The sequence below is a fragment of the Natrix helvetica genome (assembly GCF_964273705.1).
Source record: "Natrix helvetica genome assembly, chromosome: 3".
NCBI lineage: Eukaryota > Metazoa > Chordata > Lepidosauria > Squamata > Natricidae > Natrix > Natrix helvetica.
In genome coordinates, this window is record NC_138549.1 from 76,424,991 (window position 1) to 76,437,400 (window position 12,410).

The 12,410-nt window shown below is 41.9% G+C and overlaps 1 protein-coding gene across 4 annotated transcripts in view; it reads right to left on the reverse strand.

The window, feature by feature from the left end:
• DENND1B (DENN domain containing 1B) overlaps positions 1-12,410 on the reverse strand; it is a 212,086-nt gene that overhangs the window by 136,049 nt on the left and 63,627 nt on the right. For all 4 annotated transcript variants that reach the window (XM_081946402.1, XM_081946401.1, XM_081946400.1 and 1 more), the window contains one exon: positions 139-188. In XM_081946402.1, the coding sequence (XP_081802528.1) occupies positions 139-188 (50 nt within the window). The remainder of the gene's footprint in view (positions 1-138; positions 189-12,410) is intronic.

The window sequence follows — 12,410 nt, forward strand, 5'->3', positions numbered from 1 at the left end:
GAAAACACTTTACTTCTTAATTATTTTAATACAGTGCTTCAATCCATTCAATACTTTCCTATGAACATCAATATTTTGCAGTGCAAATTGTTTTCAGTGTACCAACTTCACTTATTGAAAAAATGTGATAAGACATACCTTGTAATGTCAAAAGGAAAGCAGAATTTAGGTATACTCTGGAGGATTGCCTGTAAAAGCAAAAAAAAAATGTTATATATATTTAACTATTACCTGAATATGTCTGTAATGTTTTTCCCCAGAAAAAAATCAAGCAATATTTGACAGGAAGAGGAAACTATGCTGTATGTTCCTGGATTAAAATAATTGATTATTAAAAAGGAATTAAGTTTGTGCTTTGGCAGATTGCAAAGACAATACCATAGAAACCCCAGGAGGAAAAGGCCTGGCCTGAAGGGTATTAACACCCTTCACATCCCTGCTGGGATTCTCTTCAACAAGGCCATATGGATTTTACAAGAAGCACCGTACCATATGGGTAGGCCACGTCTGCTGCTACTTGTACTAGGGACTAGCCATAGGGACTTCTGACAGATCCTGGCTCAAAAATACAAATGTTGTTTCAATTAAAATGCAAGCAGAGGAAAGGGAACTAAGTTGACAGCATATGCATTTTATGAGCAAATGTTTTTAAAAGCTGGAACTTTTCATTTGTTACGTGCAAAAAATTGGACAGAGTTAACCCTTTAGGATAGCAGCAAGGTTCACAATTACCTGCCAATTAAAAAGAAAATACCTGTGATTTTATAGAAATAATACAACTATTTCTTCCTGCTGGGTTTGACATGCTACTCAGCTACTCATTTCTAATGACACAAGTGGCATATACTAGTTTGAAAATTTATTATAAAGTGAAGAAAAATGGTAGAATAAAAGAAGCAGTTATAACTATCAGGTGTTCGATGCCACTACGACAAAACAAGAAATAGGATTGGCGCCATTCCCTTATTTTCAGCTGCATAATACCAATATTCACACAGAATTAAACAGGTTTTTAGTGACATTAAGGTACAATGCACTGAAAAGATTAATGTTATAATAAAAAAAAGGTTTCTGCTTGAACATGTACAATCTAAGCTTTAACAGAAAGGACTGACAGGACTTGGTATCCGACATGAAAGTTATACTATCTCTATTTCCACGCAGAAACAAGAAGGCTAGATAAGTAAATTTACTGCAATAATTAGGAAGATGTATGTATGTATGTATGTATGTATGTATGTATGTATGTATGTATGTATGTTTGTATTTGTGTTACAACCCCTGGTATGGACACAAATACATACCTATTTCCCTGGCTCAGCTGATAAGGAGGAGAGCCTGTGGCTTAGTGGCTAATACATCTGCCTAATATGTAATACAGCCCAGGTTCAAATCCCAGTAAGGGTATGGCTAGCTGATGAGAGCTAAATAGCTTGAAATAGATCTATACTAGTCTCCCTTTATTTATTTATCAGCACAAATGCAACACACACACACACACACACACACACACACACACACACATAACACACATATATATAACAGGACTCCAGCATCCTGCCCTCTATGTAAAAGTTATTTGCCAGGTTTAAATGCTGGCCCCTTTTGAGGATTGGCCGAAAAGATGAGGCGAGACACGTCGAGGACATAACAGGCCCCTTCCCCCCACCTTCCAAATCAATGGCTGTTAGCTGCTCCTTTCCCGCCTTGAAGTTTCCTGCCATCTGTTTTGTCTTGTTAACAAAATGGCTTCCTCAAGCAGGAAAATCAGAGATTCTACCTTGCCAGCTTCATCCCTTACAAGAAGAAAGATATTGAAAAAATCACTGGGGGAAAAACATACAAGAAAAGAAGAATGTCTGCGTTTTCTTTCAGTTACTAATATAAAATTACTTTTTCACTAGGGGAATGGATAGGAGAAATTTGGAGGAAATTGGCTAGTGACATTAGAGAAACACAGATTCAGGTAGTGTGACAGAAATGTTTCACAAATCATTGTTTTCTTACTGGATGCACCTTAATTACAGACTCTGGTTAAAAAATTTCCAAGTTCAATGAAAGAAAGGATAATAAAAAAACTTGGAAACATACATCCTGTGTATTATGAGAACTAAACTAGCTGGGGGGAAATTCACTCCTACAAACATATGTCTTATGTTCTCAGTTCTTAGTGTCTGATTAACAACATCAGGCAAAATATACATTTCTCATTATTGGATTTCAGATATATTAAATTGCCATAATCTGTTATTCCTGGGAAATTTTAATTTCCACTAGTGGTATATATGACTATAATTTCATATTACATCTGTGTGGTCATATTCTTTCATAGCTATGTTTGGCTAATCTTACAAGTTATATTTCAGGCTCTATGCAAAACTTGTACTGAAACAAATGCAGCGTAAGGTCAAAGTGGAAGCCACAAGAAATTGCTAAAATCACTGTAGAAAGAAAAAGAAATAGAAGAAAATACATGCTCAAAAGCCTGATGACTGTTTTATTAATTGCTAGCCCCAGCAAGGCAATGCTAGAATTTTATTTGGACTTTCCAATATACTATATTTTCAAGAAAGATTATCTCTCCATTTTATGAAGCGTCACTAAAATCAGATTGTCACAATTTACTTAGAGATAGCAAATTAATGCTAGACTCATAAAAAAGAGGCAAAGTAATAAATGTAATATTTAAATGTTACTCAACATTAAGCTTATTATAACAGAGAATTCTGTGTTTTTCCCCTTTTCTTCTAGCAACAATATTAGTATTTTAGACTCTGGGTCTTCACAGTAATAAATACAAGTTTTCTTTAACAAACCACCACAAACTATATTTCTTCCCAATATTGATTAGTAAGCACGTAAGATTCCATCTCTAAGGTACTGTATTTGCAGACATTTGTAACATCCCTGTTACATTTTCTGATCTTCCATAAAATGAGAACTCACAGAAAAGAGGAAATACAGATATTATTGTATTTCGCTATAATAGATATATCAGCCCTTTCTGCAACATTGTAAGGGGTAAACTAACTCAATACCTTCCTTTCCATCCCTCCCCCACCCACACGCGCACACACACACACACTTCTGCAAAATATGGCCTCAGCTCGCTTCCCAACTGGCAGGATCATCCCTCAGGGGACAAGTCTTTAAACCTCCGCACTCTTTAAAATTCAGCCAGCCAGCAAGTCTATACACTGGTGTATAAACAGTATAGGAGAAAAAAAAATCCTCTCAGCTTATGTCAATGACAAAGCAACTCAGCAGTTGACTGTTTCTCCCCTGACAGTATAAGCCAGATCAATAGATGGAAGGCTACCTAGGCTTGTAAAGATCAGTTTTCTGCTTTAATTACAGGTGTTATTCAGATTTTACAATAAAGGAAATTAAGATGTTGCCTAGAATGTTTCTTAAGATTTAATATGCCATCAGCTGAAAAATAAAATTAAGGAATATTTGTAGAAAGTATATCCATTTTAAAGTTGACTGTATAAACACTGAAATACCGTTTATGGCAGATAGTGTTTCTACAGAAGACGAAAAGCCATTAAACGTATACTTAAGTCATGCCTTGGCTACTAGTCAGATCAATTTGACATTCTGGTAAAGAATTTCTGTAACTTGTATAGAGAGAGATACTGAAATATGATATCAGTAAAAAAAAGTGTCCAGGGGTTAATATACCAGGGCTAAATCATGGTCATTCACGATGTCCTGACAACCATAGGTAGATTAAGAGAAATAAACACATTTTGTAATCATCTTGCAACCAGAAAAAATTTAAACTACACTTAAGGACCAAAGCTGTCAGACAACTATTGTATGATTCTGCTTATTAGAAGCAGCTTTTAAATTTCATAATTAAATTGATTACTAGGAAACATGATGGCTCAATGGCTAAGATGCTGAGCTTGTTGATCAGAAGGTCAGCAGTAGGAATCCCTACTGCTGTGTAACAGAGTGAGCTCCCGTTACTTGTCCCAGCTTCTGCCAACCTAGCAGTTCAAAAGCACGTAAAAATGCAAGTAGAAAAATAGGAAGATAACAGCGTTCTGTGCGCCTTCGGCATTTAGTTATGTCAGCCACATGACCACGGAGATGTCTTCGGACAGCGCTGAGGCTCTTCAGCTTTGAAACAGAGATGAGCATTGCCCCCTAGAATCAGGAACGACTAACACATATGTGTGAGGGGAACCTTTACCTTTACCTAGGAAGCAATTAGTGAATGTTTCCATGCTGTAAAGAAAAATATATTTTTCTCCATTTGTTTTGAGAAAACAGTTCTAAGTTCTGAAACCCAAAAATGAAAACAACATAGAGACAGCAAACATTTCTCTACCTGACCTTTTCTAATGTACAGGTAGTCCATGACTTACAACCATTCATTTAGCAACCTTTCGAAGATAGTGGCACTGAAAAAAAGTGACTTATGACTGGTCCTCACACTTACAATCACCTCAACAGTTCCATGGTCATATGATCAAAATGTGGATGCTTGGCAACCGGCACATATTTAAAATTGCAGCATTCCGAGGGCATGTAATCATCATTTGCGATCTTCCCAGCTGACCTCCAGCAAGCAAAGTCAATGGGGAAAGCTGGATTCACTTAACAATCATGGCAAAAACGGTCATAAAATCAAGTGTAACTCATTAAACAACCACTGCTTAGCAAGAAAAATTCTGGTCTCAATTGTGATCATAAATCGAGGACTACCTGTATAGCAAGAAAAAGAAATTGGCTGACTGAATCTCAGGAACTTTATGTCAGGGTTCCAAATAGCACCCAAAATTAAATCAGAGTCCAAGGCAAAGTATTCCTCAAAGTTCCAATTTATTAAGAGACCAATGTTGGCACATCTGGGAAAACCCAAATCTGAAAGCTTCCCAGTTTTCCCCACCCAATTTCCCCCACCCAGTTGAAAGTTCAAGATCTTGCCCCCACACCCACAATTCCATCACATGGTCCAATCTTCCATTGCCATGCTGGCAGTTCCACCCATCCAGTTCCGGTCAAGTGCAGAGGTGCAAAGACAAAAGATGACCTTGGCTTTCTAGAAAATTTTTTGTTATGGCTATATATCATCTAAATCTATACAATCCCCCCTCACGTTTTCCCACAATAGAAAATGCATAGTAGAATAGAAAGTGTGGCAGGCCAAAGATCCAAAAGAAAAGATGGCTGCAGGCCTGACACTTAACTTTGGAGTGCTATCAGTGGACATGTTAGATATCACTTTTTAATAAGCAGTTGTAACAAAATTTCCTTCATCAATTTCAAGCTACGGGAGCTCTAAATGTTTTATATCTAACAAGAAAGTTCATAAGTTTAAAATTAAGAAATAAACACAAAGAGAAACCCAATTTCACCACATTATATATTGTGACTTATAGTTCCTGTAGCAAAAACAATTAGTAAAAGCCACTCTAAAGTTAACTAAACAGCCACTTGAGCACATAATTATGCCTACTGCCTGACAGGGAAGGGCTGCAAAAAGTACCTAATTACAGCCTCCGCTGCATTCTCAAATAGTAGTCCAGCAGATTCTTTAATATGATTAAGAGCGGATTGTTGTCATCTACCCCCAAAAATCCCATATTGGACAAAGGAGGGATCCAGGCATAAGACCACCCGGTCTGTATGGAAAATGCACAATTCTTTTCTGGACGAAAGAGCCTGCAACTCTGAAATCCAACGTGCTGAAATTATGGCCACCAGAAATGATACTTTCAACGTTAATAATCTGAGTGAAACCTCCCTCAGAGGTTCAAAGGGAGACTTAGTCAAGGCGTCAAGTACCTTGGGTAAATCCCAGGAAGGGTGCCTATGGACCACAGGAGGCTTGGGGTTGGACGCCCCTTTGAGAAAGCTGCACACTGTAGGCAGCTGAGCCAGGGAAGGAGAACCCCCACATGTCAAAACGGAAGATATGGCTGCCACTTGTCTCTGGATGGTATTTGGGGCTTGTCCCTTATCTAATCCATCCTGCAGAAACTCTAGGAGTTGAGGGATTGTGACCCTGATAGGGTCCAAAGTCTTACCAGAGCACCAGGAACAGAAAGCTTTCCAGGTGGTGTCGTAAATTCTGTCTGTCGATGGCCGCCTAGCGGCCTGAATCATCTTGATGACCCTGGAGGAGAAATTGTCCCCCTCTAGGACGCCCCGCTCAAACGCCAGGCGGTCAACTGAAACCCCTGAGGGTCTGGGTGTTCCAGTGACCCCTGACAGAGGGAGATCCTGTCCCGAGGGACCCTCCAGGGTCTGTCCACCAAAAGCTTCCGCAGGTCGGCGAACCAAGTCTTGCGTGGGGTGACCAACACAACCTCGGCCTTTTCCCTGAGAATATTTTGTATTACTCTGGGCAAGAGAGGCAGAGGTGGGAAGGCGTATTGAAGGTCCGGAGGCCACCTGCATCTCAAGGCATCCACCCCTTCCGACCGATGCACTGGGTACCGAGTGTAGAATCTTGGAAGCTGACTGTCCACTATGTCCTGAAAAATCAAGGGGTGCAGTTGCCACTCGGCATTGTCCAGAACCTCGCGGCTGAGCCAATCTGCCTGCACATTCGCCACCTCCGATATATGTTCTGCCATGAGAGAAAGTAAGTCCTTTTCGGCCCAAAGACCCAGCTTTATGGCTTCGTCCATGAGTGAACATGATTTGGTGCCCCCTTGTCGGTTGATGTGTGCCTTCGCAGACACGTTGTCGGTTAGCACAATCACATGTTGTCCCCTCACCCATAGGAGGAAATGGTGGAGAGCCAGATGGACCACCTTCAACTCTAGCCGGTTTATATTGTGTGTACGGTCCACCTGGTCCCACTGGCCTTGTGCTACCTGTGTCTGAAGGGTGGCCCCCAGCCGAAAAGGCTGGCATCTGTTGTGACAGTCAGAGAGCTCTGGTCCTTGAAAAGAAGACCTTTCTTGATGGCCTGAGACGTCCACCACCTGAGGGAGCAGGACACCTCCGCCTGGACGTGCACCCTGGCCAGGGAACAGCTCAGAGCTTCCTCTGAAAAGGCAAGAGGAACCATTGGAGATGTCGTGAATGTAAACGTGCCCACGGAACAATCCCGATGGCCAACACCATGGTCCCCAGCAATTTGGATAGTGAAGCCAAGGAGCACCTATGTGTCCTGGCCGTCTGACCTGCCAAGGTCCTGAGATTGTCCTGCCTCTCGCGAGACAAGTACACTCTGCATTCAACAGTGTCAATCAACGCCCCCAAGTGCACCGACCTGGTGGAAGGATGGAGGTGGCTCTTGGGAACGTTGATTGAAAACCCATGCTCCTGAAGAGCCTGGATTGTAGATGCTAGATCTCTACGTGCCTGACTAGGGGATGACGATTGGATGAGTATATCATCCAGATAAGCCTGAAGTCTAATAGGCACTTCCCTTAGTGCTGCGACCAAAGCAGCTAGAATTTTCGTAAATATTCGGGGAGCCAATGACAGTCAAAAGGGGAGGGCAGTGTATTGGAAATGCTGCCCTAAATAGGAAAATCGTAAGAACTGTCTATGTTGAGGCAAAATAGGAACGTGGAGGTATGCCTCCGTTAGGTCAATTGAACTTAAAAAATCCCCATGTCTAATGGATCCCAAAATGGAATGCAAAGAATGCATCTTAAAACGTTTATAACAAATGAACTTGTTTAATCTCTTAAGGTCCAAAATGGCTCTCCAGCCCCCCGAGGCCTTTGGTATAACAAAAAGGGTAGAATAAAATCCCAGCCCACATTCCTCAGCCGGTACCAGTTGAATTGCTTGAATGTCGAGAAGGTGTCACCTCAAGCATGAGGCCCCTGCGAGCTGGGTTAGAGGAAACTGGGCAGGTCCTGAAGGAGCTAAGGGGGTTGGAGATAAACTCAAGGGCAAGCCCTTGCCTAACAGTAGACCTAACCCAAGCATCGGAGGTGGTATCATACCAAACATCAGCAAACATGGCTAACCTACCTCCGATGGGATAATAACGCCCCCCCCTCCTCGAAAGGGACGCCTGGAGGACTTTCCCCGCTGAAAGCGGTCAGGCTGGGACCTCTGTCTGGAAGAATAACCTCCCTGCTGCCTATATCCCTGGCCTCCATATTCCGCCCCCGAAAGGAAGAACCATAATCCTGGTTCCGAAAGGACGAACCTAGGTCTGTGCCTCGAAAGGACGAACGCCTGGGGTAGGGTGTGCAATTGAAGCCCTTCTTGGGAGTTGAAGTGAGAACCTTCTGCTTCTCTTTATTCTCCACCAGGAACGGGTCCAAAGCATCCCCAAAGAGAGAACCGCCTTTGCATCAGCCTGCCACTGGCAAAGCCACAGAAGCCTCCTGCAAAGCCACAGAAGCCTCCAGGATGCCACCGAAGAGGCCATGGCTCTGGCGGCGAATCTGGCGGAAGACAAGGTTGCATCCGACATGAACTGGACAGCCACCACTAGCTTTCAATGTCCTGGTGAGCCCTGATGTCAAAAATGGGGACTCGCTGTTGCAGTTCTTGAAGCTAAAGAAGACATGGCCGGGTGAAGAACGAGGCTGTTGTGGCAGCCTTACAGAGTAAGGTCAGCCTTTTTCTCCTCTGGCTTGAGTACGTCCTCTGAAGCCCCTGGCATAAGAGCTGGGGTGTAGAGGGCGATCACTGGAGCATCTATCGAGGGAACAGAGAGGAATTGTACCAATTCGTCAGCGACATTGAAGAATTTTTTATCTGAAGCTGAGGGACCTGGACCCGAGGTGGGGCAGCCCACTGCCTTTGGATCAAATCAATGAAAAACTTAGGCATAGGAATTATCTCCGCTGGCAGAGTCTGTTCAGAGTATAGGGATTCCGCACTAACAGCAGCTGGCCGGGGAGTGGCCATAGTCTGTTGAGGCCCAATTTTTGAGGCTGCCTTAGCCTTGTACAGCAAGGAGGAAAAGAGAGCTGGAGGGAAGAGACATGAAGATTTCTTTTGGATAGTCTCCCTTCCTTCATCCTCAGAGAGCTCAGCTTCCTTGAGCTCACCTTCCTCTGATTCAGAGGTTAGCTCTTGATCCTCCTGGTCAGAAACCACCAGGTTAGTAGGTGGCGCCACTGTGGTTGGTGTTGGTTGAGGAGGGGCTGTGGCTGGAGCATGCCTCTGGGAAAGGGCCTCCCTCTGCTGTATGCATACTGTGATGCCCTGTGAAATGGCACTGGCAATTAATTCATGAAAATTTGGCAAGAGCATTGGAGGTGTCAGGCCCAGGTGTGGTGCAGCAGAGATGGAGGGGAGTGAATCCAATCTCTGGACCGTAGGTGGCAGCGTAACACCTCTGTTAGGCATAGAAACCAGAGGTTCCTGCGATGTCCCCCATATATTTGAGACATCAATTGGGAAAATAGGATTAATAGGAGCCTCTCTATGAAGCCTGTCACCAGGACATATCAGCAGGGACAACTGACCTTGGGCCTGTTGTGGCCTATCAGCTGCCTGAGGAGAGGGAGCCTTTTTGTTGGCTGCCTTCTTATGGATACGCTCCAGTGTCTTTTCTTTCTGCTGCTCATATCGTGAGCTAGAGGCTTTCTTTGGTTTCTTTGATTTTGCTGCAACTTTTTCAGGCTTCTTATTTGTGGAGGTAGAACCCCTGCCTCCAGATGTGGAAGGCTGAGGGGAGGCTTGAGGCGCCAAGACCAAGTCGCCTGACTGAGTAGCTTGTGTCTGCTCAGATCTCTCTGTCACCTCAGAAGCCTCAGAAGTAATGGCGGCCGCCATTTTGAAATTTTTGACAGCAATTTAAAATGGCGATTTGTGTCCTTTTCCCAACGGTCGTACAGCCCGTTCCAACAAACAGCTAATTGAAAGCTGTACTAGCCTCTCCTTCCCCACTGCGCTGCGCACATTGCAAAATCTTCTGGGTTCTCTTCTGGGTCGCTACGCAGCTTTTTGTGTATTTTTAAAACTTTTTTTCTTCCTCGTCAAGAATAGCCGCAGTTCGCCGCTCAACTGGTTAGCAGGAGCAGCGGAGCGTTTCCCAGCAACTAATCAGTTTGGACAGGGCAATAGACAGCGCATGGAGTTCGCAATCAGAAACGGCTTTCACAGGAAGGGTTAGGAACCCAGGCTGGCTTCAGTTAATAAGGCTGCCTCAGACTGTGTCAGCCTTCGCGCCCTGACAGGTCTTAGAGGCTCTGACTCACCAAAGGCTTGATCCCTGAGGATCTTAGTGCCGTCGGGTCACTGTGCCACTGCTTACTCAATAAATTCTTCAATTACTCACAATCCACAATTTACAAGGAAATGACAGAAATACAGATCGGAGATAAGCGATGATGCAGCCGTCCTCATTGATGGACTGAGTCGAAAGCTGGGTCTACCTAGAAACAGGGGGGAGCTTAACAATGTTACCAGACTCAATCCTCAATATGATTGGATGAAGGTTAACCCAGCCCGGATGCTGCCTCCACCACTAGGGAGAAGAAACTGATTAACTTAATCCATTTTAGCCTATGTTCAGATCTGCTTTCTGGAATTAATCAGCACTAAATAATCTGATGGATGATTTCCTATGGAACAAAGACAGGGGAAATATAATTCTGTTCATTCTACTTGATATTTCAGCAGCATCTGACTGACCATGGAGATTTTTTCAAACATGTCTATGAGTCAAGGTTGAAAGCATTATTCAATGGATCTATTCTTACTCAAAGGAACTGTCTCATAAAATAATGACTTCCTTGCTATCAGGGCATTTATATGGTAGGATCCTACAAAATGTTACATTCTCTTTAACTTGTATACAAGGATTGAGGCAATCATCAGGGATTTAAGGATGAGGTACCATCAATGTACTAGTAATACACTGGTCTATTTCTTCATAACATCTGACTCAGGAAAAGCTCTGTGCCACCTAAACTGGTGCTTGCTTTAAATGCTCTCATGAGTTAGACGATACAATGAAAATGAATGCACCAGAGCTGAATTCTGAGAAGACAGGGATCTTGTGGAAGGATATATTAAATAGGAAATCTGCCTATTCTAAAAGGAATATTACTTCCTCAGAGAGAATGAGTTCAAATTTAGAGAGTTCCTGGAATCATTATTACCACTAAAGGAGAACCTACATTACCAGCTTCAGTTTCTTAGGGACATGAAAATATTTCAAAAGTTAGTTCACAATGTGTAGATACATTTACTGTACAATGCACTTTTTCAGATTAATAAATTACGCAAGTCTTTTTATGAGTAGCTACTTGGAAGCTGCTGCCAATGACTAAACCCCTCCCCCCAGCCATTTTTTCTTAGCTCACTACAGTCTGGTGATTGTTTTCCATGTACCAATAACTTTCAAACTATATTATTTAATTTATTAATACATTTATACTGCCACCAGTCTACCAAAAGGATGTTTTTTACATAATATCCTCTATGTGTGACTATCTTTGTACCAGGTCTTAAAGATGCAGCCTGTCTCTTAAAGAGACAGGCTGCTTACTACAGCACCGGGCCATGCACATACTACACCAGTGCAAAGCAAATGCTCTGGGTACCAATCAGCTATCACACATACAAATGTCTGTGGATACAAAATAAAATCCTGTTCATTTCATCCAAAACATGCACTATTCTGAAAGCTCTCTGGAAAACAACTTTTTCGTATTGCTATTTGAAATTATAGTAAGAAAGTGTAAATTGTTCCAGTGCAAGGGAACTACTTCTACTTCTGGAATCCCACTTCCAAGGAAATCCACAGTACCTCCTCTTCATCTGCATTTATAAGGGAGGAAGATTTTATCTAGATCAGGCAGTCTCACGGAAACTCAGGACTAAAATCATAAAAGGGCTTTATGGGTAATAACCGGCATCTTCAATTAAAATCCAAATTTATATATAAGGGAATTAAAAGCAACTCAGAGACCAAACAGGAGTGTTCAGACCTCTAAATGTAACTCAACCCTAGAAGTCCAATTCCAGAATAACACTAGATGATGAGATCTGGAGATTAACTAGAGAACAATAAACCACAAATTATCTCCTCATGCCTTAAGGTAAGCAACAACTAAAAGCAAATTTTAATTGGGAAAAAAAAGAAAAAGTTATAGGTTGCGTTAAATCTCTTCCACTGCAGAAAAAAAACACCAGTTAAAAAGTACTTATGTAAAACTAATTACAGGTTCATGTCATATGGAAACAAATATTTGTTACAACATGTACTGTTTATCCTGTCTCCAACTATTTTCTTATGAGTTGTATAAAACTATATATATATATATATATATATATATATATATATATATATATATATATATATATATATATATATATATATATATATATATATATATATATATATATATATATATATATATATATTTGTGTTACAACCCCTGGTATGCCTAAATATGGGAGGAAGGTCACACATACATACATACATCACACACACACACACACACACACACACACATACA